The sequence below is a fragment of the Sus scrofa genome, chromosome Y (genome assembly GCF_054392235.1).
Source record: "Sus scrofa isolate SSC_HxYL_T2T_F1_AM1 chromosome Y, Sscrofa_HxYL_maternal_Yorkshire_Landrace_v2.0, whole genome shotgun sequence".
Lineage (NCBI taxonomy): Eukaryota > Metazoa > Chordata > Mammalia > Artiodactyla > Suidae > Sus > Sus scrofa.
The window spans coordinates 3,729,567-3,751,441 of NC_139402.1; the positions used below are offsets into that span (position 1 = coordinate 3,729,567).

General features: G+C 51.7%; 2 protein-coding genes and 1 long non-coding RNA gene across 29 annotated transcripts in view; 2 read left to right on the forward strand and 1 right to left on the reverse strand.

Moving 5' to 3' along the window:
* Window positions 1–5,195, forward strand: part of LOC102166402 (Xg glycoprotein (Xg blood group)) — a 39,854-nt gene extending 34,659 nt beyond the window's left edge. For both annotated transcript variants that reach the window (XM_085009070.1, XM_085009071.1), the window contains one exon: window positions 1,042–5,195. In XM_085009070.1, the coding sequence (XP_084865196.1) occupies window positions 1,042–1,058 (17 nt within the window). In that variant the 3' untranslated portion in view covers window positions 1,059–5,195. The remainder of the gene's footprint in view (window positions 1–1,041) is intronic.
* A 956-nt stretch (window positions 5,196–6,151) lies between these two features.
* LOC146394333 (uncharacterized) lies at window positions 6,152–17,667 on the reverse strand. 3 transcript variants are annotated; one of them, XR_014836208.1, is made up of 4 exons: window positions 17,477–17,667; window positions 10,506–10,664; window positions 9,758–9,821; window positions 6,152–8,098 (listed from the first exon to the last, which is right to left on the reverse strand). It is a non-coding gene; the product is annotated as an uncharacterized LOC146394333 (long non-coding RNA). The 3 variants fall into 3 exon arrangements; XR_014836209.1 differs by lacking the exon at window positions 10,506–10,664 and adding an exon at window positions 13,481–15,836 and having other exon boundaries at window positions 6,740–8,098; XR_014836210.1 differs by lacking the exon at window positions 10,506–10,664 and having other exon boundaries at window positions 7,981–8,098.
* A 172-nt stretch (window positions 17,668–17,839) lies between these two features.
* The window catches only part of GYG2 (glycogenin 2), a 36,165-nt gene continuing 32,129 nt past the window's right edge, over window positions 17,840–21,875 (forward strand). For 9 of the 24 annotated variants that reach the window (XR_014836197.1, XR_014836200.1, XR_014836202.1 and 6 more), the window contains exons 1-2: window positions 18,141–18,271; window positions 18,863–18,996. Coding sequence is in view for 13 of the 24 variants with exons in the window: in XM_021079761.2 (XP_020935420.2) it covers window positions 18,990–18,996 (7 nt within the window). In the remaining 11 variants the exon portion in view is untranslated. Of the gene's footprint in view, window positions 18,068–18,093; window positions 18,409–18,862; window positions 18,997–21,875 lie in introns of those variants that run through there. The other 15 variants (XR_014836198.1, XR_014836201.1, XR_014836203.1 and 12 more) reach the window with 4 other exon arrangements.

Sequence of the window (21,875 nt, forward strand, 5' to 3'; positions counted from 1 at the left end):
GTAGGCTGGCTGCTGTAGCTCCCATTGGACCCCTAGCCTGGGAACCTCCATATGCCACGGGTGCGAACCTAAAAAGACAAAAAGACAACAATAACAAAAAAATATTGTAGGGATAACTTCACCAGGTCTGATGAGGATGGGGTGTGGCTGCCCTTCCCTTAAAGGCAGTGAGCTCAGGACACAGACTGATCTTTAGAGCACAGATACATGGTAACATCCTTCAGGCACTCCTCTGACTGCGGGCAGGACTGGGTCTCCACCATGTTGCTGGTTGTAAAACCCATCAACCATCTAAGAAAGATGAGTTCCCTCTAAGGTTTGGTGCGGATGTTGATGGCCAGCCAGCATCCCTGAATGGGGCCTGGGATATCCCGTCTCCCCTGAAGGATGCAGCTCTGAGGGCTGAGGGGCAGTGCACGACCTGTGCAACTGTACGCCCGCCGCAGCCCCACCCTGGAGCTTGTGCATCTTGTAGGGGCAGAGTGATGGGGGTGGGGCCGCCCACACGGTGACAGATGTCCCTTCATTCAAGGGGACTGTGTATGCATCACACTTCGCCTTGGTTTCGTCCAATGGAAATAATAATAACTCCCCCATTAGAGGTTATGAAGACTAATCCTACTCCACCCTCACAAATATCGGTTGTAGGAGTTCCAGTGGTGGTGCAACGGGGCGGGTGACATCTTGGGAGCACTCGGTTGCAGGTTCGATCCCTAGCCCGGCACAGTGGATTCAGGATCGGGCATTGGCTACCGCTGTGCTTTAGGTCACAGCTGCAGCTCAGATCTGATCCCTGGTCTGGGAACTCCATATATCACAGGGCACCCCCCCAAAAACACAATTGTTGCAAAAAAAAAAAGAAAAAAGGCCAGTCGTAACTGCAAAGATACAGTTACTCATTGCATCTGAAGTGTTCAAAACCCTTAATAAATGGGAAAGAGCAAAGCAAGAGAACAGTGCTTTCAGATCAGTCCCTGTTTTTGTTTTTGCTTTTGTTTTAATTTCCCAGCGATGACATCTTGTTGCCAATCTTCCTCGCAGAGCCACAGAACGTCTGAGGTCTTCGCAACTCCCCGGATCACGCTGAGGAAAGCTCCAGACAGACAGGACCCCCGCTTATCACCCCCCCGCTCCAACCCCGTGGACAGTCCCTTTCATTCTTGGCTTAACCTGTGGCCCTGGAGGGGTTTCTCTTCAACGTGCTGCCTGTCAACCAATTCTTGACTCCTCGGACACGTCGCCTGGAGTAAGGTAGACAGCCGGACCTTGGCTTGTAAAAAGATTGCTTGATGCATTGGCCTCATCGTGAATCCTGGACAGAGAGAGTCTGACTCTGGTTGGAACTGCAAAGCTGCCCCCTGGGACAACCACAGGCCAGTGGCCGTGGCCATTGTCCCCAGGCACAGGGGCGGCAGAATGGCACCGGGGCTGCGGTGGGAAGGCCGTGGGGTTCGCAGGGATGGAGAATGCTGTTGGGGTTTCCGGCGAGCTGGGGTGTGATGCTTGGCCGGGGTTAAGTTCTATCCTTAAGTCAGAAATCTGGACCTGTCCATGCAACCTGTGCATGGGGAGTGAATGGTTTCTGACCCTGACGGCCGGGTTTGAGCCTCATGGCAGCTCCCACTCGTCTACACTCAAAACTACCGTTACCTGCGGAAGACGAGGTTTGGAATTTTAAGTGCAAAATCGCTGAGGGGGAAGCCGTCTTGGGGCAGCGATCTTGGGGTGCTCTTTTCCTATGAAATTGTACAGTTTTGATATTTGTGAACACAGGGTAGAAGCCGTGCTGTGCAGATGTCAGGGCTTTTCCTGTTTTGTGTTTCCGCTTTGACTTTCCGTGGGTACCAGTGCTCGCAGCCACGGCAGTGCTTTTCTTGGTGTTTACTTGTCTTTGTACAGGTGTAGACAGTCTTCCAGCCGCAAACATCTGAAAGACCTACGCGCTGTTTGCTCCTATTTTAGTAACACTTTAGGGCAGAGGAAACAGGATGGTTTGGGTTTAAAAAAAAAAAAAAAGGAGTTCCCGTTGCAGCTCAGCAGTTAATGAACCTGACTAGTATCCATGAGGATGCAGGTTCCATCCCTGGCCTTGCTTAGTGGGTTAAGGATCCAGTGTTACCGTGGCTGTGGTGTAGGCCGGCAGCTGCAGCTCTGATCTGACCCCTAGCCCGGGAACGTCCATGCACCGCAGGTGCGGCCCTAAAAAGAAAAAAAAAAAAAAAAAGGGTGTGTGTGTGTACATATGCAGACCAGATGTACAGACATATAGACATAAATGAACTTAAGTGTTTTTAAAGGTAATTATCCATTTCCTGCAATTCTCATAGACAGGGTTTCATCATTTAAAATGCACATAGGAGGGAAAAAAATTGGCCTTGGTGGCTGTGTTCTCTTTTCTATGTTTTGCACATCAAACAAAAGACAGCTGTGAAAGGACTTACACGGCGGGAAGCCACAGAGCCCCGCCTGCATCTGCAAAATCCCTCTCTGGCTCCGCGGGACGGGTATCCCTGGAGGCATTCTTGCCCAGACGGTCCCCACCCTGTTCCAGCTGGACCCCGCAGAACCAGAGGGACACCTGTCACCTTCCAAAGGAAGAAATGTTCCCACTGGGAACATGTGCAGCAAGATGGGTTATGAACGCATCAGGGACAGTATTGCGCTTAGAGAAATGACAGGTGAACGTCGGGGAAGTGCCAAGAGGAAAGACTTCCTAAGGTTCAGCTGCTTTAGAATAGAAATATGTGACTCGCCACCTCTGGGGAAGCCTCTCTTTAAGGCATCACCACGACCACCTGGAGGTCCGAGGCTGAAAACAGGAGAAAAGGCACAAGGAGCTGCCCTGTGTTCTTGGAAAAAGGACTTGAGAGCATGGTGTATAGTGTAAAAAGAAACACTCATCTCCTCTGACGAGGAGGAGCTATGATGCGTCTCATCGTCAGGGGATGGACAGCTTCGTGTTCATGTTTACACTTAAAAAACGACACCTTGAACCCTCTGACACTGTAGGGGGGAATGGAAATTGCTGCAACCACTGCAGAGAACAGAATGGAGGCTCCTTACAAAACTAAACATAGAACTACCGTAGGATCCAGCAATCCCACTCCTGGGCATCTATCCAGAGAAAACCATAGTTTGAAAGGATACATGCATCCCTGTGTTCATTGCAGCCCTATCCACAATAGCCAAGACATGGCAGCCACCTAAATGTCCATCGACAGAGGAGTGGATGAAGAAGATGTGGTCCATAGACACAATGGAATATTACTCAGCCATAAAAAACGACAAAAGCATGCCATTGGCAGCAACACGGATGGACCTAGAGATTCTCATACTAAGTGAAGTAAGTCAGCCAGAGAAAAACAAATACCATATGATATCACTTCTATGTGGAGCCTAAAATATGACACAAATGAACTTATTTACAAAACAGAAATGCACTCAGAGGCGTAGAGAACAGAGGTTTGGTACCAAAAGAAAAGCACATCAAGGAGGAATAAATTAGGAATTTGGGATTAACAGATACATCTAGTATATATAAAATAGTTAACCAGCGAGGACCTACTGTTTAGCATAGGGAACTACACTTAATATCGTGTAATAACCTGTAATGGAAAAGAATCTGAAAAAAAATGTATAACTGAATCATTGCTATACATCTGAAAGGACCACAACATTATAAATCAACTACGCTTCAGAAAGACCACAAAAAAAGAGCACCCTTTTGTCCAAGTATAAACCATTGTAGACAAGGCTGATCCTTACTCTTGTAAAACCAGATTATCTCTCCCTCTCTCTCTGTTTCTGTCCGTCTCTGTCTCTCTCACACACACACTGTATTAATATATTGTTACAGGTTGCATTGCGCCTTCCTCTCAAATGTCTGTGTTGGTTGCACAACTTCTGTGAGCCTCCATCACGTCATCTAAGAAAGTGGGTATCCTAATAATACGACCTGCCTCGCCAAATGGCAGTGGGGGTGCATGATTCGGTGTGTGAAAAAAGCCCCCCCCCCCACGTTGTGCCTGGCAGGCGGCAAGGGGTGTAGATGGGATAGGGAGAAAATAAAAACAAGCTTTTTCTCTTCATGTGAGCAGAGGTCAGGTCGTGGCAACACATCAGACATCTCATAGAATCCGGTCAAAAGTGGAGACCAGAAAATCCAAGCTGCCCACGCGGACTGAAAACAGTGATGTTGGAGAAGGCAGAGGGTCTGCCCCCCATCCCCCCCTTTTTTCTTCCGTGTTCGGAGTTAATAACCCCCAAATCTTTCCATTTCCGCGCTACCCAGTCCGAGCGCATCACAGCATCCGCATCCTTTGGTGGGAGGTGTGGTCCCGTGACGGCTCTGGCCAATGGCGTGCCGCCTCGTTTTGGGAGCGGTAGGACCCTCCCGTGGTCCAGATACTAGCCCCTTCCAGCTCGGGCACCACCGATGGGTTTGTCCAGCGTGATCTTGCTTTGGGGGAGTGGTTGCTGCGTCAGGACCCAGCTGTCCTGACGTTCTCCCGTGGTCCTGACCTGTGGGTCCTCGAGTCCTGCTTCCTCTGAGCCATCCCCGGACCTCAGCAAATATCCTTTGCGGACCCCTAGGGGTAGAAGGATGGTTTCTGAAATTTTCCAGTTGAAATTCTCCCTCAGTCGTTTTATTTGAACAGATGCATGCATCTTCTTAGGATACCAAGATGGTTTTTTCTCACCCCACTGCATTCTCTAAAATCTCACGCTTTTCCGCTCGTGGTCATGGCTAAAAACCAAGAGGTCCTTCTGACAAATGCTGTGTGACCTGACCTCTGTGTGGAAATCAAAAACAGCCGAACTCGGAGAAACAGAGAAGGGCTTTGTTTCCAGGGGATGCCGAGCGGGAGGGGGAACGGGGAGGTAACTGGTCAAAAGCTATAAACCTCCAGTTAATACGATGAATAAGTCCTGGGGGTCTAACGCTACAGTGTGGGGACTCTGTGGTTAAAGATACTGCAGCATCTGTAGAATCCGAGTGGAAGTTGCTAAGAGAGTCGGTTTTAAACAGTCTCACCAGGAAAAGAACTGGTAATTGTGTGACAGAGTGGTGGGGTTAGCTAAGGCTAGGATGCTATTGCTATTATGTATACAGGTATCAAATCATTGCAGACAGCACCTTACACTGATACAATGCTGCACGTCAATCATATCTCAATAAAGCTGGGCAACAGAAAGAGTGATTTTCTGATTTTTTTTTTCTGCAAGCATTCTTGCTCACATTCTGTAGGCATCCAGCTCTCCACACGCCTGGATGGTCTTTTCAGCGGTTTTGGCAAGATTTTCTTCTTTCTCTCGACGGCACATTCACTATGATTTATATCCTGTGATAGTTCATTTTGCACACATATTATACAGATGTGGGGGCGTGCAGTTCACTTAATGCCCATCTGTTTCAGCTGATGTCATAGCATCTGGCTTTCAAACTGCGTTTTCTTCCGACGGCCGTGAAGCTTCTTCGTTGCCCAGATGGTTGCATAGGATCCGCCCGTCACCGGTTCTTTCATCTTCTTTCAGAGAATGTAGTGAGGATTTGGGGCTTTTTCTGGCAGCGGTTTTTGGACTCCGTGATTGGAGCACATGCAGTGGTTTCTCTGAAACTCCTTGCAGTCCTGTTTAAGAAGATTCCCAACATCTCAGCCAGTTGAAAGGGAAAGAAGGACCCTCCATCTGGAGCAGAATAGTTGCTATCTTCAGCAAACATTTTCTAACATGTTTTCTTCTTTTTAGGGCCACACCTGCGGCATATGGAAGTTCCCAGGCTAGGGGTCTAGTCAGAGCTGCAGCTGCCAGCCTACACCCCAGTCACAGCCACACCAGATCTGAGCCACATCTGTGACCTACACTGCAGCTTGCAGCCACGCTGGATCCTTAATCCACTGAGCGAGGCCAGGGATCGAACCCATATCCTCATGGAGACTGTGTTGGGTTCTTCACCTGCTGAGCCGCACTGGAAACTCCTAACATTTTGTTGATTAAATTCACTCATGCTCTCTCTGCATCCTTTGACTTCTCAGAAAAGCCACTTCACACACCCTGAAAGGGGGACGTTTTCATCCAAACCCTCTTATTTTTATGGCTGGGTTATGCGAGATAGTCATCCTTAAATCTCTCAGGTCTCTCTTTTCACTTGTTTTTGTTTTGTTTTGTTGTCTTTTTTTTTTTTTTTTTTTTGCCATTTCTTGGGCCGCTTCCGCGGCATATGGAGGTTCCCAGGCTAGGGGTCGAATCGGAGCTGTAGACACGAGGCCCACACCACAGCCACAGCATCGCAGGATCCGAGTTGCATCTGCAACCTACACCACAGCTCACGGCAACACCAGATCCTTAACCCACTGAGCAAGGGCAGGGATCGAACCCGCAACCTCATGGTTCCTAGTCGGATTCGTTAACCACTGCGCCACGATGGGAAGTCCTCTCTTCGCCTGTTGACAAGTGTCACGTAGACGTGTGTTGCAAGGCAGGGGGCGGATGGGGGACCCTGTTGTGTAAAACCCCCAGCCTCCTCCATCGGTGTCAGAAGGACTCTGCTCAGCAGGCAGCTCTTCAAGATACAGATTCTCACAGTCGCACCAGCCAACCATGTAATTTTTCCTCTCGGTGGGAATTCTTGCTCTGAACCCATCAACCTTTTTAAGACATGTTATTTCATTTTTCTCTGGTCTGTGAATTTTTCTTCTTCTTCTTCTTCTTTTTTTTCTTTTTTAGGGCAGCACCTGCAGCATATGGAAGTTCCTGGGCTAGGGGTCCAATCAGAGCTGCATCTGCAGGTCTACACCACAGCCAGAGCAATTCCAGATCCAAATCCCATCTGTGACCTACACCACGATTTGCAGCAACACCAGATGCCCAACCCACTGAGCGAGGCCAGGGATCGAACCCCCATTCTCTTGGATACTAGTTGGGTTCTTAACCTGCTGAGCCACAATGGGAATTCCTTCGATTTTTTTTTTTTTTTCAATTAAGCTCGCTCAGAGACTCAGAAACATAGTTAGGTGAGTCCCCCGATGCTATTTACAAACACACACACAAAAATGCCTGAAAAGCTCAGGCATCGTTTCTGAGAAAATTAGTCAATTCTTTTCACTCGTAAAGGCACAAAGAAACGTGTGTTCTGGAAAGCTGTCCGTTTTGGCAGACTCGGAATGCTGATCCCGCTGCCTACGATGCAGCTGAAACCAGGAAGGAGCAAGTCATTTGTCTTTCCTGAAGTTCACCCGTCGATGCGGGACTCAGGTCCGGGGAACAAGGAAATGATGTTTCTTGGATGTGCAAGTTCAGGGGACGCAGCCTTGATGAAAATGACATCCTCTGAGTGGCCCCAAATGCAGGCGGTCCTTTCAGAGGGTCCTCATCTCCTCCAGTGTTTGGCTGGTTTTATTCCCACTGGAGGGTTTTTGCTGCTCCTGGGGGCTGTCTGAACACGTCTGGTTAGAAATTAATTCCGTGGAGGGGAGGGACTGTGCCTGAGTCCAGGGCCCGCTGTTGCAGGGGCAACGGCGCCCCAGAACTGTTCTCCACCTGTGGTCTCCGTGCCTCTCAAAATGCACCTCCAAAGGCATCTTCTGTGGGGTCTGGGCAGAAGGGATCCCTTGCCCGCCCCTCGGTCCACAACACGGGGTGACAGTTACCCTGCAGACTCGTCAAGTGAGAGATTCCACAGCTTTCTGAGGATTCGGGTCAGCGAGTTAATTGCTTTTGGAGCCCATCCAGTGCTGCCAACTCTGGGCTCATGATAGAGTTACATTGTTTCGTTTTGGCCTGGCAGCCTCCTCAAGGCCGCCTGGTCTTAGCTCTGTGCAGAAGGAGTGTCGCCTGGTGGCTGGGTTTTAGTCCAGGGGACGACTTTTGCATGCAAATGAGATGCTGTGCACTGAGGAGAAGGGCGTGATGGGGCGGAGAATTCCACCTGCTGTTTTTCGATTCTAACAACTCTTTTGTAACGAGGAAACTACGTATTAATCCTGTAACGGTAGACACATATTTTCCTACAGGGAGTTAAGCCTTAGAGCTTTGGCAATATCGTTTTTTGCAATATATGATTCTTCGATCCGGAGTCTTAAACATCGTCGAAAACAACCTGCACAAGAATTTCACAAATTTGGTCAACAGAGGAAGACGTAATGCCTATTAGTTTTCACTAAATTTGCTAGTGGAAATCCTGAAAAATTTGCAAGACGGAGACAGTGCTCCAGTTCATATATTCCCCAAGAATATCGATTGATTGACGGATGGGCCGCACCCATGGCATACAGACGTTCCTAGGCCAGGGACCAAACCTGAGCCACAGCAGTGACAACACTGGGTCCTCAACGGCTTGGCCGCCAGGGAACCCCACCCAAGGATCTTTTCCAGTTAGATTTTCTGATACTGCCAAGCCCCATAATAATTTTATATGAAAGCATTCAATTACATTGTGTTCCATTTTGTTTAGCTTTAGAAACAAGCACTTCCAACTTGGCAAAGAATGATTTCTTAGATTGTTAAGCCACGAAAAAAAATCTGTCTGAGGAGCGATTCTGAAAGTTCACAAAATAAATGATGACTTGATTCTGATGAGAAACACCAAATGCCATTATGAGTAGCAGCTGTGACAGTGTCACACACATATGTTCTATTTTAATAGGAAGATATATATATATATATGTATAACCTTTTCAATAAGTTAAATATTTTAGGAGTTCCCATCATGTCTCAGCAGAAACAAATCTGACTAGTTAGTATCCCTGAGAATGTGGGTTCGATCCCTGGCCTCGATCAGTGAGTTAAGGATCCGGTGTTGCCGTGAGCTGTGATGTAGGTTGCAGACTTGGCTCTGATCCCAGGTTGTTGTGGCTGTGACCTAGGCTTGTGGCTTCGGCTCCAATTGGACCCCTCGCCTGGGACTCTCCATGTGCCGTGGGTGCAGCCCTAGAGAGACAAAACAAAAAATATTTTACACGTGTATACATATATATGGGTGTCAACACAATAAATTGTAAAGATATAACTAGTTCCACAGGCAATGATAATGTATTGTAGTCCTTACCATGAACACTCCAAAGTCAAAACAGTAACTACGGGAGCTCCCGTTGTGGCTCAGTGAATTAAGAACCCACCTAGCATCCACGAGGATGCAGGTTCAATCCCTGGCCTCACTCAGTGGGTTAAGGATCCAGCGTTGCCGTGAGCTATGGTGTAGGTCACAGATGAGGCTCAGATCCCGTGTTGCCGTGGCTGTGGTGGAGGCCAGCAGCTGCAGCTCTGATGCAACCCCTCACCTGGGAACCTCTATATGCCCAAGTATGGCCCTAAAGAGACCAAAAAAAAAAAAGGACACCGGATGTCCCCTAACACCACTTTTCTCTGAGCTCCTGGTGAAAGGCGTGTGGGATTCGCTAGGAACGTGAGAGAAGAGTCAGGGAAAGGTGACAAAGAGGGCCCAGGGGTCCAGGGGCCAGCCGCGTCCCCGGAACCCCAGTGGGCAGGTCGCACTCCCGAGGGAGTAGAACCAGCCCGTGTGGCCTCACACCACGTGTTCTTCTGGTTCCTGATGTGGAAGCGCTTGGGTGACGTGGGTTGGCCGCGGCCCAAGTCACATCTTCCTGACGGAGGCACGTCCCCCTCGGATGCAAATATAAACGCACTGCCTTCCCCGCGGCACAGCCGCCTATGGGCACATCTGTGCTTCGCAGCCGTGTCCCTCTGTCCCCGCCCTGGCCACCCCCCCCGCAGACAGGTGTGCGTCCAGCAGACTTGCCTGTTGATGAACAGCCAAGGGTGTGTTCAGGGTCCACGGGAAGACAGATGATGTTCCCAGTTCCCTGGAGAAAAGAGAAGCATGTCTGCGACCTTCCCAACATGTGATCTTTTGCCCCCCCCCCCACCCCAAGGTGAGGGGCAACTAATTAAACCAGGGATGGGAGCAAAATCCTTCACTATCACCTCTGGCTGTTGAACCAAGCTTGTTTTTATTTCCTTTTGTGGCCACGCCTGTGGCATATGGAAGTTCCTGGGCTAAGGGTCAAATCAGAGCTGCAGCAGCAGGTCTACACCACAGCCAGAGCCACACGGGATCCGAGCCATGTCTGTGCCCCATGCCACCCCTTGTGGCAATCCCAGATCCTTCACCCACTGAGTGAGGCCAGAGATTGAACCTGCATCCTCGTGCTATGTCAGGGTCTTAACCTACCGAGCCACAATGGGAACTCCTGCAATTCTTTCTGGGTGTTTAAACCAGGTTTTTGGAGTTCCCTTGTGGCTCAGAGGGTTCAGGATCTGGTGTTGTCACTGCTGTGATGCAGGTTCAATCCTCGGCCCAGAAACTTTCACCTGCTGCGGCCAAGGCCAAAAGAAAAAAGAAAAACTTGACCTTCAGAAAACACAGGGAGGCCGCAACTCCAATGGGAAACCAGCCTTCGCGATGAAGGCACCCTTGAAATGAATGAATGTGCAAGAGAGAAGAAGGAATGAATGGAGATGTTTTAATCCCCTTGGGCAGCTCTCACCGAACAGCACCGCCTGGGGGGTTCAGCATCAGGCCTTTGCTCCCCCCCCCGCCCCCGTTCTGGAGGCTGGGAGCCTGAGTTCACAGCGGGGGGCAGATGAGTTCCGGGCGCGGCTCCCTTCCTGGGTGGCAAACAGCTGCCTCTTTGCTGAGTCTTCACCTGTTGGAGAGAATTCCCGTGCCTCTTCCTTTCCTTATAAGGACTTGAACCCCATCATGGGGCCCCCCCCATAGGACCTCATCTTACCCTAGTCACGTCCCAAAGCCCCCACCTCCTAACACTATCCCGCCGGGGATCAGGGCTTCCCCAGCACAGAGTTTTGAGGGCACACCACATATTCAGTGCATAGCAGAACTTCTTGCTCAGGCTACAGCCTTTATATTACACAGGAGCTGCTGCCTCTGGTTATTCTGGCTAAAGACTTGTAGATGACAAAATGGACGAGAGAGATCCACAAACGGGAGGTTTTAAAAAATATATATTATGGGAGTTCCCGTTGTGGCTCAGCAGATTAAGGACCTGAAGCTGTCTCTCTTGAGGATGCGGCTTTGATCCTGACCTTGCTCAGTGAGGTAAGGATTCAGCATTGCTGCAAACTGCAGTGTACGGGGCAGATGTGACTTGGATCTGGTGTTGCTGTGGCTGTGGCTACAGCTCTGATTTGACCCCCTAGCCTGGGAACTTCCATATGGTCCAGGTTCCGCTGTAAAAAGGAAAATTAAAAAAAAAAAATATATATATATATACATTGAAATAAAATGTGGCAGCATTTGGAGCATCTCCACAGGACTCATACAGGATGTTGCAAAATCCTAAATTGGTAAAAGATTTGTCTGAAGATCAACTTGTGGATTTTAACTGTACAGAGAACACAATTTGCTGATAGGTTTCCAGATTCTGTGCTGAAATCATAGCAGCATCAAGAAACTAGCCATTATCAAGTTTTGGTGCAGCATCCGAGAAGAATGTCCCCAGTCTGTGTGAAAAGTTGATTAAAATACTCCTCTCTTTCCTAACTACCCATGTGGTTGAGGCCAGATTTTCTTCATCTGTTTCAACCTCAACTATTATTGCAACAGAACAAATGGAGAAGCAAACGTGAGACATTGGTTCTGTTCTATTAAACCAGAAATGAGGACTTGCAAACATATAAAATAGTGCCACTCTTCTCCTCCCCCTAAATTTTTGGGAAAATATATTTATTTTTTCAAAAAAATACATTATTTATTTTAAATGGAATGGGTTTACTGTTGTTGTTACCTTTAAACGTAGTAAGTAAACAAATACCCACAATTTTCAGTTTCAATGTCTAAATATGGATTTAGAGAAAATATGGATATTTATAAATATCTAAATATTTCAGTTTTAATTTCTTTCTTTTTCCTTTTTTTTAAAAAAAAACTTTTATGGCTGCACCCACAGCATATGGAAGTTCCTGCACCCACAGCACATGGAAGTTGCATCTGAGTTGCAGCTGTGACCTACAGTGAAGCTGTGGCAACACTGGATCCCTTAACCCACTGCACCAGGCTGGGGATGGAACCCAAGCCTCCACAGTGACCCAAACCACTGCAGTCGGATTCTTAACTCATTGCACCACAGCAAGAATTCTGAGTTTTAATCTCTAATACAGAAAATATGGATATTCATAAATACCTAAAAATTTCCATTTTAATTTCTAACAGCATATATGGATATTGATAAGCTACCTAAACAAAAGTTCTTTGGGTTTGTCATTAGTTTTCCCAAGGGTCAAGGACTCTAGTGACCAAGCTGTTTGAGGACTTCTGCCACATGGTATAAATGAGGTTGCCTTTATGCTACAGTAAGAGCAACCCCATTTCCAAATGGCTAAAATATAAAGATAGTAGCTTGTAAGGGGAATTCCTGAGGTTCAGGGCATGTGGATTGAGGGTAATTTGAGGGTTGAATGTGGGTCTATTTGTGGCCAGGTTCTCTGTGTCTTGCGACCCTGCCCTTCGCAGGGCATTCACCAGCTTCACTCATAGCAGAAGATGGCTGCAGTAGCTCCGGCCATCACAGCTTCACCCACTAATATCTGGAGGCCCTATTAAGACCATTTCCTCCCTGTTTTACTCTTTTAAGTGAAGATCTCCAAGTTCCGGTTGTGGCTCAATGGATGAAGAAGCCATCATAGTCTCCATGACGACGAAAGCTTGATCCCTGGCCTCTCTCAGTGGGTTAAGGATCCGGTGTTGCCGTGAGCTGTGGTGTAGGTCACAGATGTGGCTTAGATCTGGTGTTGCTGTGGCTGTGATGTAGTCTGGCCGCTGCAGGTTTGATTCAACCTATAGCCCGGGAACTTCCATATGCCATTGGTGTGGCCATAAAAAGAAGAAAAGAGAGAAAGAAAAGGAAAGAAAGAAAGAAAGAAAGAAAGAAAGAAAGAAAGAAAGAAAGAAAGAAAGAAAGAAAGAAAGAAAGAAAGAAAGAAAGAAGAAAGAAAGGAAGGAAGGAAGGAAGGAAGGAAGGAAGGAAGGAAGGAAGGAAGATAGATGGTATTTTAGGAGTCCCCTGGTGGCTTGGCAGGTTAAGGATCCAGCATCATCACTGCAATGGTATGGGTTTGATCCCTGGCCCAGGAACTTTTATATGCTGTGGGCGCAGACAAAAAGAAAGGAAGAAAGAAAGCAAGAAAGAAAGAAAAAAAAGGAAGAGTGAAGCGCTCCTTCCAGAAGCCACCAGCTGACCCCTCATTTCACCAACACACAATGGGCCACAGAGCCCCTCGCTAAAACCGGGGTGCATGAATCCTGGAGGAATGTGGCAGCTCTGTTGACAATAAGGACAAGACAAATGGTGGTGGAACGGCAACCAAGAGCAGGTGCTGTAAATGCTTTGCTTATTTTCACACCACGTGGCTCGCCCTGATCATTTTTTCGTATCTCCCTGGGCTCACCTGATACAATGTGGAAACATAACTGCCACTGTGATGCGAGCAGACAGATACATACCCGCACTGCAGGCTTTCTCTTCTCCTTCTCACACTGGCCTTTCCAGTTTCATAGGCCTTCCAGCGATCCGATTGGTTGGCATCTTTTTCTGGCTTCTGGCCTTGAAACATGTCCCCCAAAGGGTCCTGTTCACTTTCCAACATTTCTGTGTCTGGGGTACCAATGACAGACCCATTTTCTCTGAATGGTGTCTTGCGAGAAGGCAGCTGCCTTTTGCAGTTGGCAAACACCTTTGGTCAGGCACGCGGGGGTGAGATGCGCCCTCTGATGTCGCTGATGGCGCCCACAGCTCACCAGGTGTCCCCTCTCCCAGCTTCCTGGAGACCAGCACACACAGGAACCTGCAACGCCCCCAGGAGGATGCCTGCTCTGGGTTTAAAAATGGACCTACCCTTTGCCCGGGGCTCTGGGAAGATTGCCTGTGACTTAGTGCCTTATGCCCTGCTTTGAGGGCACACAGGATGGAGCTGGTGGGAGGGCTGGGGTGAGCGTGGTGCAGAGACAGAGGCAGCCTGCTTGGGGGGGGGCGGTCCTCAATCTCTGCTTTCAGCATCTCTCTGGTTACCCTCATCCCTCTCTCCAGCTGCCACCGGCTTCCCACCCTCCCCAGTCACCCTGCTCCAGCTGTCACCTTCCCATCAAGTCCAAATGTCAGCCATCACAACCACGCTTCTCTGGCTTGAGGGTGCCTGGGTGGCGGTGCTTGTTAAGACAGGGGACCAGCTCTCTGACTCAGTTTTCTGACAGCAGGGGCACATCAAAGGGGAATTGGACAGGGTGCATTTCTCAGAATTTCCCAGGGGAACCTGATGCAGCCCCTGGTCCGGGGCTGAGCCAGGGTTCACTCTGGAGGATAAAGATGCAGGGAGAGCTGGGAGCCAAACACAGCCCAGCGTGCTGGGCTTGGGGAGGTGAGAGTTAGGTGATCCTCTTACAAATTTATCAACAGCTGGTATTATTACCCACCCTCCTGAGCGCTGGGTAGAACATGGAATTCCTAGGATTTTTTTTTTTTTTTCCCTTTTAAGGGTCGCACCCGAGGCATATGGAAGTTCCCAGGCTAGGGGTCAAATCAGAGCCACAGCCACAGCAGCACCCAACTCGAGACACATCTGCCACCTACACCGCAGCTTGTGGCAACGCGGGATCCTTAACCCACTGAGTGAGGCCAGGGATGGAACCTGCATCCTCACAGAGACTACGTCAGGTTCTTGATCCACTGAGCCACGACGGGGACGCCTTAGGATTCTTTATCAGCAGGACACGGTTTTGGGATGAGGTTGGAAGACTCTGCTTTCTCAATGTCAGGGTTTCGACTTGGCGATTAAGGCGCCGCCCACTTTGTCCCCAACCCATCAAGGCCATGCCAGGAACCACTGCCACCCGCACCCCCCGCCAGCCCGGAATGTCATTCTTGCACTTCCCTATGCCCTTTGAGTTGAAGAAACCCTCTTCTTCCCCCAGCCGATGGCTCCGTTTTAGCGACGTTGTCAAGATATCCAGAGGCTCAGTCTGGCCTGCAGACATTGTACCGCTGCTCCGCAAGGACCAGGCTGTGCACACAGCCCACGGGGGGCGGGGGGACGGGCAGAGAGGCCCGAGTCCTTTGCCTGCTGCCTTAGACCAGCCATATATTCATCGCCGAACAGATGTGCGTTTTGGAGACGGAGTGCCATGAGCTGGGGCCCTGCCCTTGTGTTTTCCAGCAGACCTCGCCCAGGTCTGTCACCTGGATGCGATTTCTTTTCTTTTTAAAGTCTTATTGGACTAGAGTTGACTTACAATGTTGTGTTAGTTTCGGGTATACAGCAAAGCACACCAGTCACCTCCATACCTATATCCATTTCTTTTCCCATCGAGGTTATCACAGCATGTTGACAGCACTTCTCTGGGCTGGACAGTAGGTCCTGGTTACTTATCCATTTTATATACAGCAGCACGCCTCTGTGAATTCCATCCTCCCAATTTTTCCCTCTTCCCCTCTGGTAACCGTGTAACCCTAACTTTGATTGTGTGAAATCTGTGAGTCTGTTTCTGTTTTATAAATAAGTTCTTTTGTATCATTTTCTATGAGAGTCCACATGAAAGGGATGGCAAAGGAGATGTCTTTCTGTGTCTGACTTCATTTGGTATGGATGGCTCTTGGTCCATCCTTGTTGCTGCAAATGTCATTTTTCATCCTTTTTCATGGCCCAGTAATATTCCGCTATGCATATGACCCACCTCTTCTTTATCCATTCCTCTGTCGATGGATTTGTAGGTTGTTTCCATGCCTTGGCGATTGTGAATAGTGCTGCTATGAACTTTGGGGTGCATGGGAGCTTTTTGAATTACGGTTTTCAGATAGATGTCCAGACTGTGGAAAGGAAGCCCACAAAAACAACTCCTGGATGAGATTTCTGCAACATCTCTGTGTCCATCAGTAACGGGCTGCTAAAAACACCTCCGGCATCTGTTCCCTGAGGCTGGCGGCTCTCCGTGGAGGATGCCATCCCCGTGAACAGATGTCCTGAGAATCTGGGGCCCCTTCTCCATGGCCTCTCCCCCTGTCACAGGAAATCCCTTTCTCCAACACACTCGGGAGTCCCTAGGGCTTTGAAGCCTGCCCAATCCCTGCTCCCCGTGGGGAGAATTCCAACAAAGAATCCCAGTCTGATGGGTGACGGGGGACGTCCACACTCTACGCCCTGATTGCTAATGAGGTTTTGCATTGGCCACGACCTCTCTCTCTTGGGCATTTAAAAGTTTTCCCCTGTCACTTCTTGAATCTAAATTGTATTGGTTCTCAAAGTGGGAGGTGTGGAAACCTGAGGTGGGGGGTTCCCCACGTTCAAGAGGTGCATGTAGGGCCAAAAGGGTTTTCTTTTTTAAAAAATTTATTATAGCTGACTTACAACATTCTGTCAGTTTCTGCTGTACAGCAGTGACCTGTTTGCACATGTATCATATATTCTTTTTCTCACATTATCTTCCATCCTGCTCCATCACAAATGACTGGATATAGCTCCCTGTGCTGCACAGCAGAACCTCATTGCTTATCCACTCCAAATGCTGGATCTACCAACTCATATGGAAGTTTCTAGGCTAGGGGTTGAATCCGAGCTGCAGCTGCAGCCTGCACCACAGCCACAGCAATGCAGGATCCAAGCTGCATCGGTGACCTACACCACAGCTCACAACAACGCCGGATCCTTAACCCCCTGAGCAAGGCCAGGGATTGACCTTCATCCTCATGGATACTAGTGGGGTTCATTACTGCCGAACCACATTGGGAACTCCCCAAACAGTTTTCCTAATACCACGAGGACCGCCTCAGCCTTCTAAAAAATGATGTTGCAGTTTGCACAGAGGGTGCAGAAGTGACATGGGGGGATCTGCTGGGGCAGCAGCCAGTGTGGTGGGGAGGTGACCCACTCCAGGACGCCTGCCCCCAACCCTTCAGGTGACATTTTTAGAGCAGGAAGCCCAGCTGTTCGGTTCCTGCAGAAGAGGAATGTCTAGTCCGTCTGTCCATACACCTCCTTAATCCCATAGGGTCCTGACAACGTGCTGGATGGAGAAGACGACAGATGGGAGAATTCCTGAAATAACTGCCGGCTTTCTCTGCCTCCTGGTTTTTGGTTTTTGGTTTTATTTATTTATTTTTGCTTTTTACGGCCGCACCCAAGGCATATGTAAATTCCTAGGCTAGGGGTGGAATCAGAGCCACACTGCAGGCCTGCACCACCGCCACCGCCACAGCCACACCAGATCTGAGCATCTCCACACCCCACCGCGCTGCTTTCGGCAACGCGGGATCCTTGACCCACCGAGGGAAGCCAGGGATGGAACCCACATCCTTAGGGATACCAGTCCAGGTGGTAACCCACCCAGCCACAACGGGAACTCCTGCCCCTTCGTTCTTAGCCTCTCCCCTGGCCCCTGCCTGCTCCCTCTGACCCGCGCCCGTCTCCCTCTCCCACGCTCCACGGCTCCCGGGCTCAGACGACGACTCACCCACTTAGGCAGGCACGCATGCGCACACTCCTGACCTCAGGCATCCACGCGCACGTGCACGCGCGTTTCAGAACCTTCACGCATCCACTGCTTCGGCCACCCCGTCCTTCATCCGCTCGCGCGTGTGCTCCGGAGCCCAAGCGCCCGTGGCTCCGGCATCCACGCACCATCCCCGCCCACGCGACCCTTTCCTGCCCCGTGCGTTCGCGCAACAAGATCACGTTCCCAAGCACGCTGGCTGGGACGTTTCCAGCGCGGCCTCTGCCCGGGCGGCGCGCTGGCCTCGGGCCCGCCCCTGGGGCCCTGGCAAACATTGACTCTGGGGCTGGAGGGTTAAAGGTGGCACGTCCGCGTCTATACGCCGCCGCAGCCTCCTGCGCTCGGCGGGAACGGGGGCCCTGGGAGGCACGGGGGCCGCCGCCCCTTCGCGGCTCTCGCTCCCGGGCCCCCGGCGCAGGGCAGCCGGCGGGGGGCGGCGGCGGGCAGAGGGGTGGGGCCCGAACCCCAAGGCCGAGGGGGCGGGGCCGGGCTTCCTGAGAGCGGCGGCCAATCGCGGGCCGCGGGCCGCCCAGCGCGGGGGCTGCGCTCCAGGTATTGGTAGTTGGGGGCGGGGGCGGGATCTGGGCAGGGGGCGCGGGCCCGGGCAGAGGCTCCCGGAACGCGAGAGGTACGCGGCGTACGCGGCCGGGGCGGAGGCGTGGTCCCCGGGCAGCGGCTCCGGGAGGGCGGGCGGTGCCGGGGGCTGGGGCTCAGGAGGGGGCGCAGGCCCGGGCAGAGGCCCCCGTAGGGCAGGAGGTAGGCGCAGGCTTCGGGGGCGTGGAGGCGGCCTAGGCGCGGCGGAGACCGGGCGACGAGGCTGCCTGACCTCGGAGGACGTGTGGGAGGCAGGGCGCGGAGGAGGCGCCGGGAGAAGCTGCGGGAAGGCAGAGGAGGTCCTGGGCGCCGGGCTGCGGCTGGGTTGGGGGGCGTGGAGGCCGTTGGGCGCTCCGGGGGCCCTGGGAGCGGCGTGGGGGGCGCACCCACTGCGGGCGTGCGGAGGTGCAGGGCGCAGTGGCGGCCACCGGGTGAAAGGAGAACCGGGCGGGGGGCGCCGGGCCAGGCTGCAGCAGAGGCTGCCCTGCGCGCGGCGACGCCCCAAGGACTGGAGAGCGAGCGGTGAGGGAGGCGGGGGCGCGGGAGCTAGTGCCGGGCGCGGCGGGGCCACAAGGACACCCAGCGGCCACGGGCCCGGGGACAGAGGCTGCTCCGGAGCCCGGAGGAGACGTGGGGCGGGAGGGTGTCCCGGGCACAGCAGGGCGGCAGGTGACCCGGGGGAGGGGTGCAGGGCGGTGCTGGGTAGGGCCGCAGCCACGGATGCCTGGAATACTGAGCTGTGCCCTCCCGCAGGGTGCAGCTCTGCGCGGGTCCCCTGGAGAGACGCCTCCTCATAACCCGGCTCACGGCCGCAGGGGCGGCCCACCGCGTCCAGGCGCCCCCGGTCCCTCGGTGCCCTCCAACCGCCGCGCCTCAGACCATGCCGGGTGAGTGGAGAATACGCCTGTGCTCAGCCCCCCTGCTCATGCTGGGTCGGGAGCGGGGGTGGGAGAAGGAGCCCCCCCCCCCCCCCCCGCTTTGCTTGCGAAAGATCGCGCCAAACCCTTCCTGTCCCAGAACGCCCCCCTCTCCGGGACTGCACAGGCTGGATGTCAACAGCCGGGAGGAGGCGCCTTTTAGTTTGGTCAAGGGGCGCTGAGATTTGGTAATTTTCCTTCTGTAACACGTAATAACCCTCGGCGATTAAATGGGCCGTTTTCTTGGCAATCACGCAAGTGTGTGAGTGGCACAGTTGAGGGGACTCATGGGACTTTTATGTTCTTAAAACTCTGGGTAGAGAGAGCCTTTGGTTCTTCTGAGTTCAGACGTATCATTTGTGATTCCGGTACAGACAGAGCAGAGCAGAGCAGCAGGCTGAGGATGGCCAGGCGGCTGGGGACATGGGCAAGGCCTGGTCCCCCGAGGCTGAAATTCGCTCCTGTCTGCCTGCCCTTGGGTTTTGGGGGATGTCTGCTTTAGCCTCGCAGTGTGGTGATCTTACCCTCTTGTGGTCTAGCCGTGGTCTGGGAGACACCCTCTCCTTGCCCCAGATCAAGCCTGATCATTCATGAATGCCTTTAAAAAAAACAAAATCAAGGGAGCTCCCGTTGGGGCTCAGTGGTAATGAACCTGACGAGCATCCATGAGGATGCAGTTCTGATTCCTGGCCTCGCTCAGTGGGTTAAGGATCCGGTGTTGCCCTGAGCTATGGTGTAGGTTGCAGACACGGCTTGGATCCTGCATGGCTGGGGCTGCGGCATAGGCCGGCGGCTGTAGCTCTGATTCTGGGAACCTCCCTGGGCTGGGAACCTCCATAGGCTACGGGTGCAGCCCTAAAAAACAACAACAAAAATTGCTTTTTATGGAGAGAGGCTGTTTTCCTCCTACGAGCCCCAGAGAGGAAAACGGGTAGGGTGGAAAAAGCCCCTTTCCCAGTGTGGGCTGTAAGATTCCGTTCAGAGAAGCAGCAAAGTCTGTCTGCTGCAGGGAGCGGTTTGGAAGGCTCCATCCAGGTCAAAAACCACGATTTCTGCAGACCTGCGAGGGCCCGAATAAGGGTGGCATTCAGACGCAGGGCCCCCGTGCCGGAATGTGCTGCAAAGATCCCATCTGGGTGTTCCACGCTTGGCGGGGAACAAAAAACACCTTTGAGTAAAAGAGGAGGACAGAGGAGGAGGCCAGCGATGGTATTTTGGGGTGGGGGCGGCTGGAAGGTGGGTGGGGTGGAGGGCGGACAAGGAGTGGAAGTAAACACGTCTTCAGACTCGTCATAAAACTGTCAGCCACCCCGGCTTCCGGATGGACCTGGTTTTGCAAGACTCTTTGTGTTTTTCATCCTGGGGGTTGGAAGACAGCGACCAGCTCTGTTTCTGTGTTCTTCCCCTGCGCCCACCCCCCACGTGCCCTCCCCAGAGCCGCTTGCATGGACACTCAGCTTTTCCACGCGGGGGACCTTGGCTCGTTGGGGTGTTTTGGATGCCACGCTGAAACTCCATCAGTGGGAGTTGCTTGAAGGAAGCGACGTTCTCATCCTCTGAGACAGGAAAATCCGTGGCAAGGTCTGTCTTTGCACTTGCATTATATTTTCTTTTCTTATTTTTCTGGCTGCACCCGGGGCATACGAAGTTCCCGGGCCCAGGGATTGAATCTGAGCCAGAAGCTGGAAGCGATGCCGTATCTGCAGCCAACACCAGATCCTTAACCCACTGTGCCTGGCTGGGGATCGAACCTGCGCCTCTGCAGTGATCCGAGCCGTTGCAGTCAGATTTTTAAGGTGCTGCACCCCAGTAGGAACTCTGAGATGGAGACGTTATCCACGCCTGGTTTTGCAACATCACGCATGGGCCCCCCGGGGCCAGCCTTTGGAGGTGACAGTCTTTTTACCCAGATTGTGACACTGAGTCTTGGGGTTTCTGGAGAGCGGGTCTTCTCTCCAGAGAGCTGTCTTGTCATCCTGTTAACATGACCCAGAATGAGCAAATGCATTCATCTGATCCATCCCAAGCCGAGGGCGAACCCAGTGTTAGCATGAAACCCTGTCTACAGACGCAGCCCTGACTCTCTCCTCCCTGAGAACCAGAACCCGTGGACAGGTGCCCGGCCCCGCTGCCCTGTCACACTGGAGTCCACACAGCCCACGCCTCAGCCCTCTCATCCCCAAACCTCCTGGATATGGCTTCCTATCTGCAGACCGCGACAGTTCCACCCGCCCCAGGACCTCTCGGCTCCTGCCTGCCTTTGACGTTGGCGTTTCTCCTGCAGGAACAGCTGACGGGTCCCCACGAAGCGGTCAGGAGCACGGGGTGGTTGAAATCGTGCTCGGTCTGGTCACTGGCTCTAGGGCTCTCCGGTGAGGGAAGCCGACTTCAAAAAAAAAAAAAATCAGTCGTTAGGTGCAAAAATGTGCAGAGGCTTCCGACCGTTGAAAGGACCGTGGCAAATGCAGAAAAGCGTGTCTTGGGGAGCTTTTCATGTCTTTGCGTTGCCGTCCAGTTAGGAAGAATTTAATGCGCATTTCTAGATGAGAGATGGATAGATGAAAGATAATGGTAGGTAGATGGAGTGGTAGATACTAGATGAGAGGTGATGGGTGGATGGATGGATTAGACAGACAGACAGATGGATAGATGAAGAGATAGGATACATGGATGGACGGACGGATGGACGGACAGATGAATAGATAAGTGATAGAACCGATGATGCATGGATGGATGGATAGATAAGAGAAGAGATATCGTGAATGAATTGATAGATAGATGATAGAATAGATGTGATGGCTGCCTGGCTGGGTAGATAATAGAATGTGTATCTTGGATGGAGGGGTGGA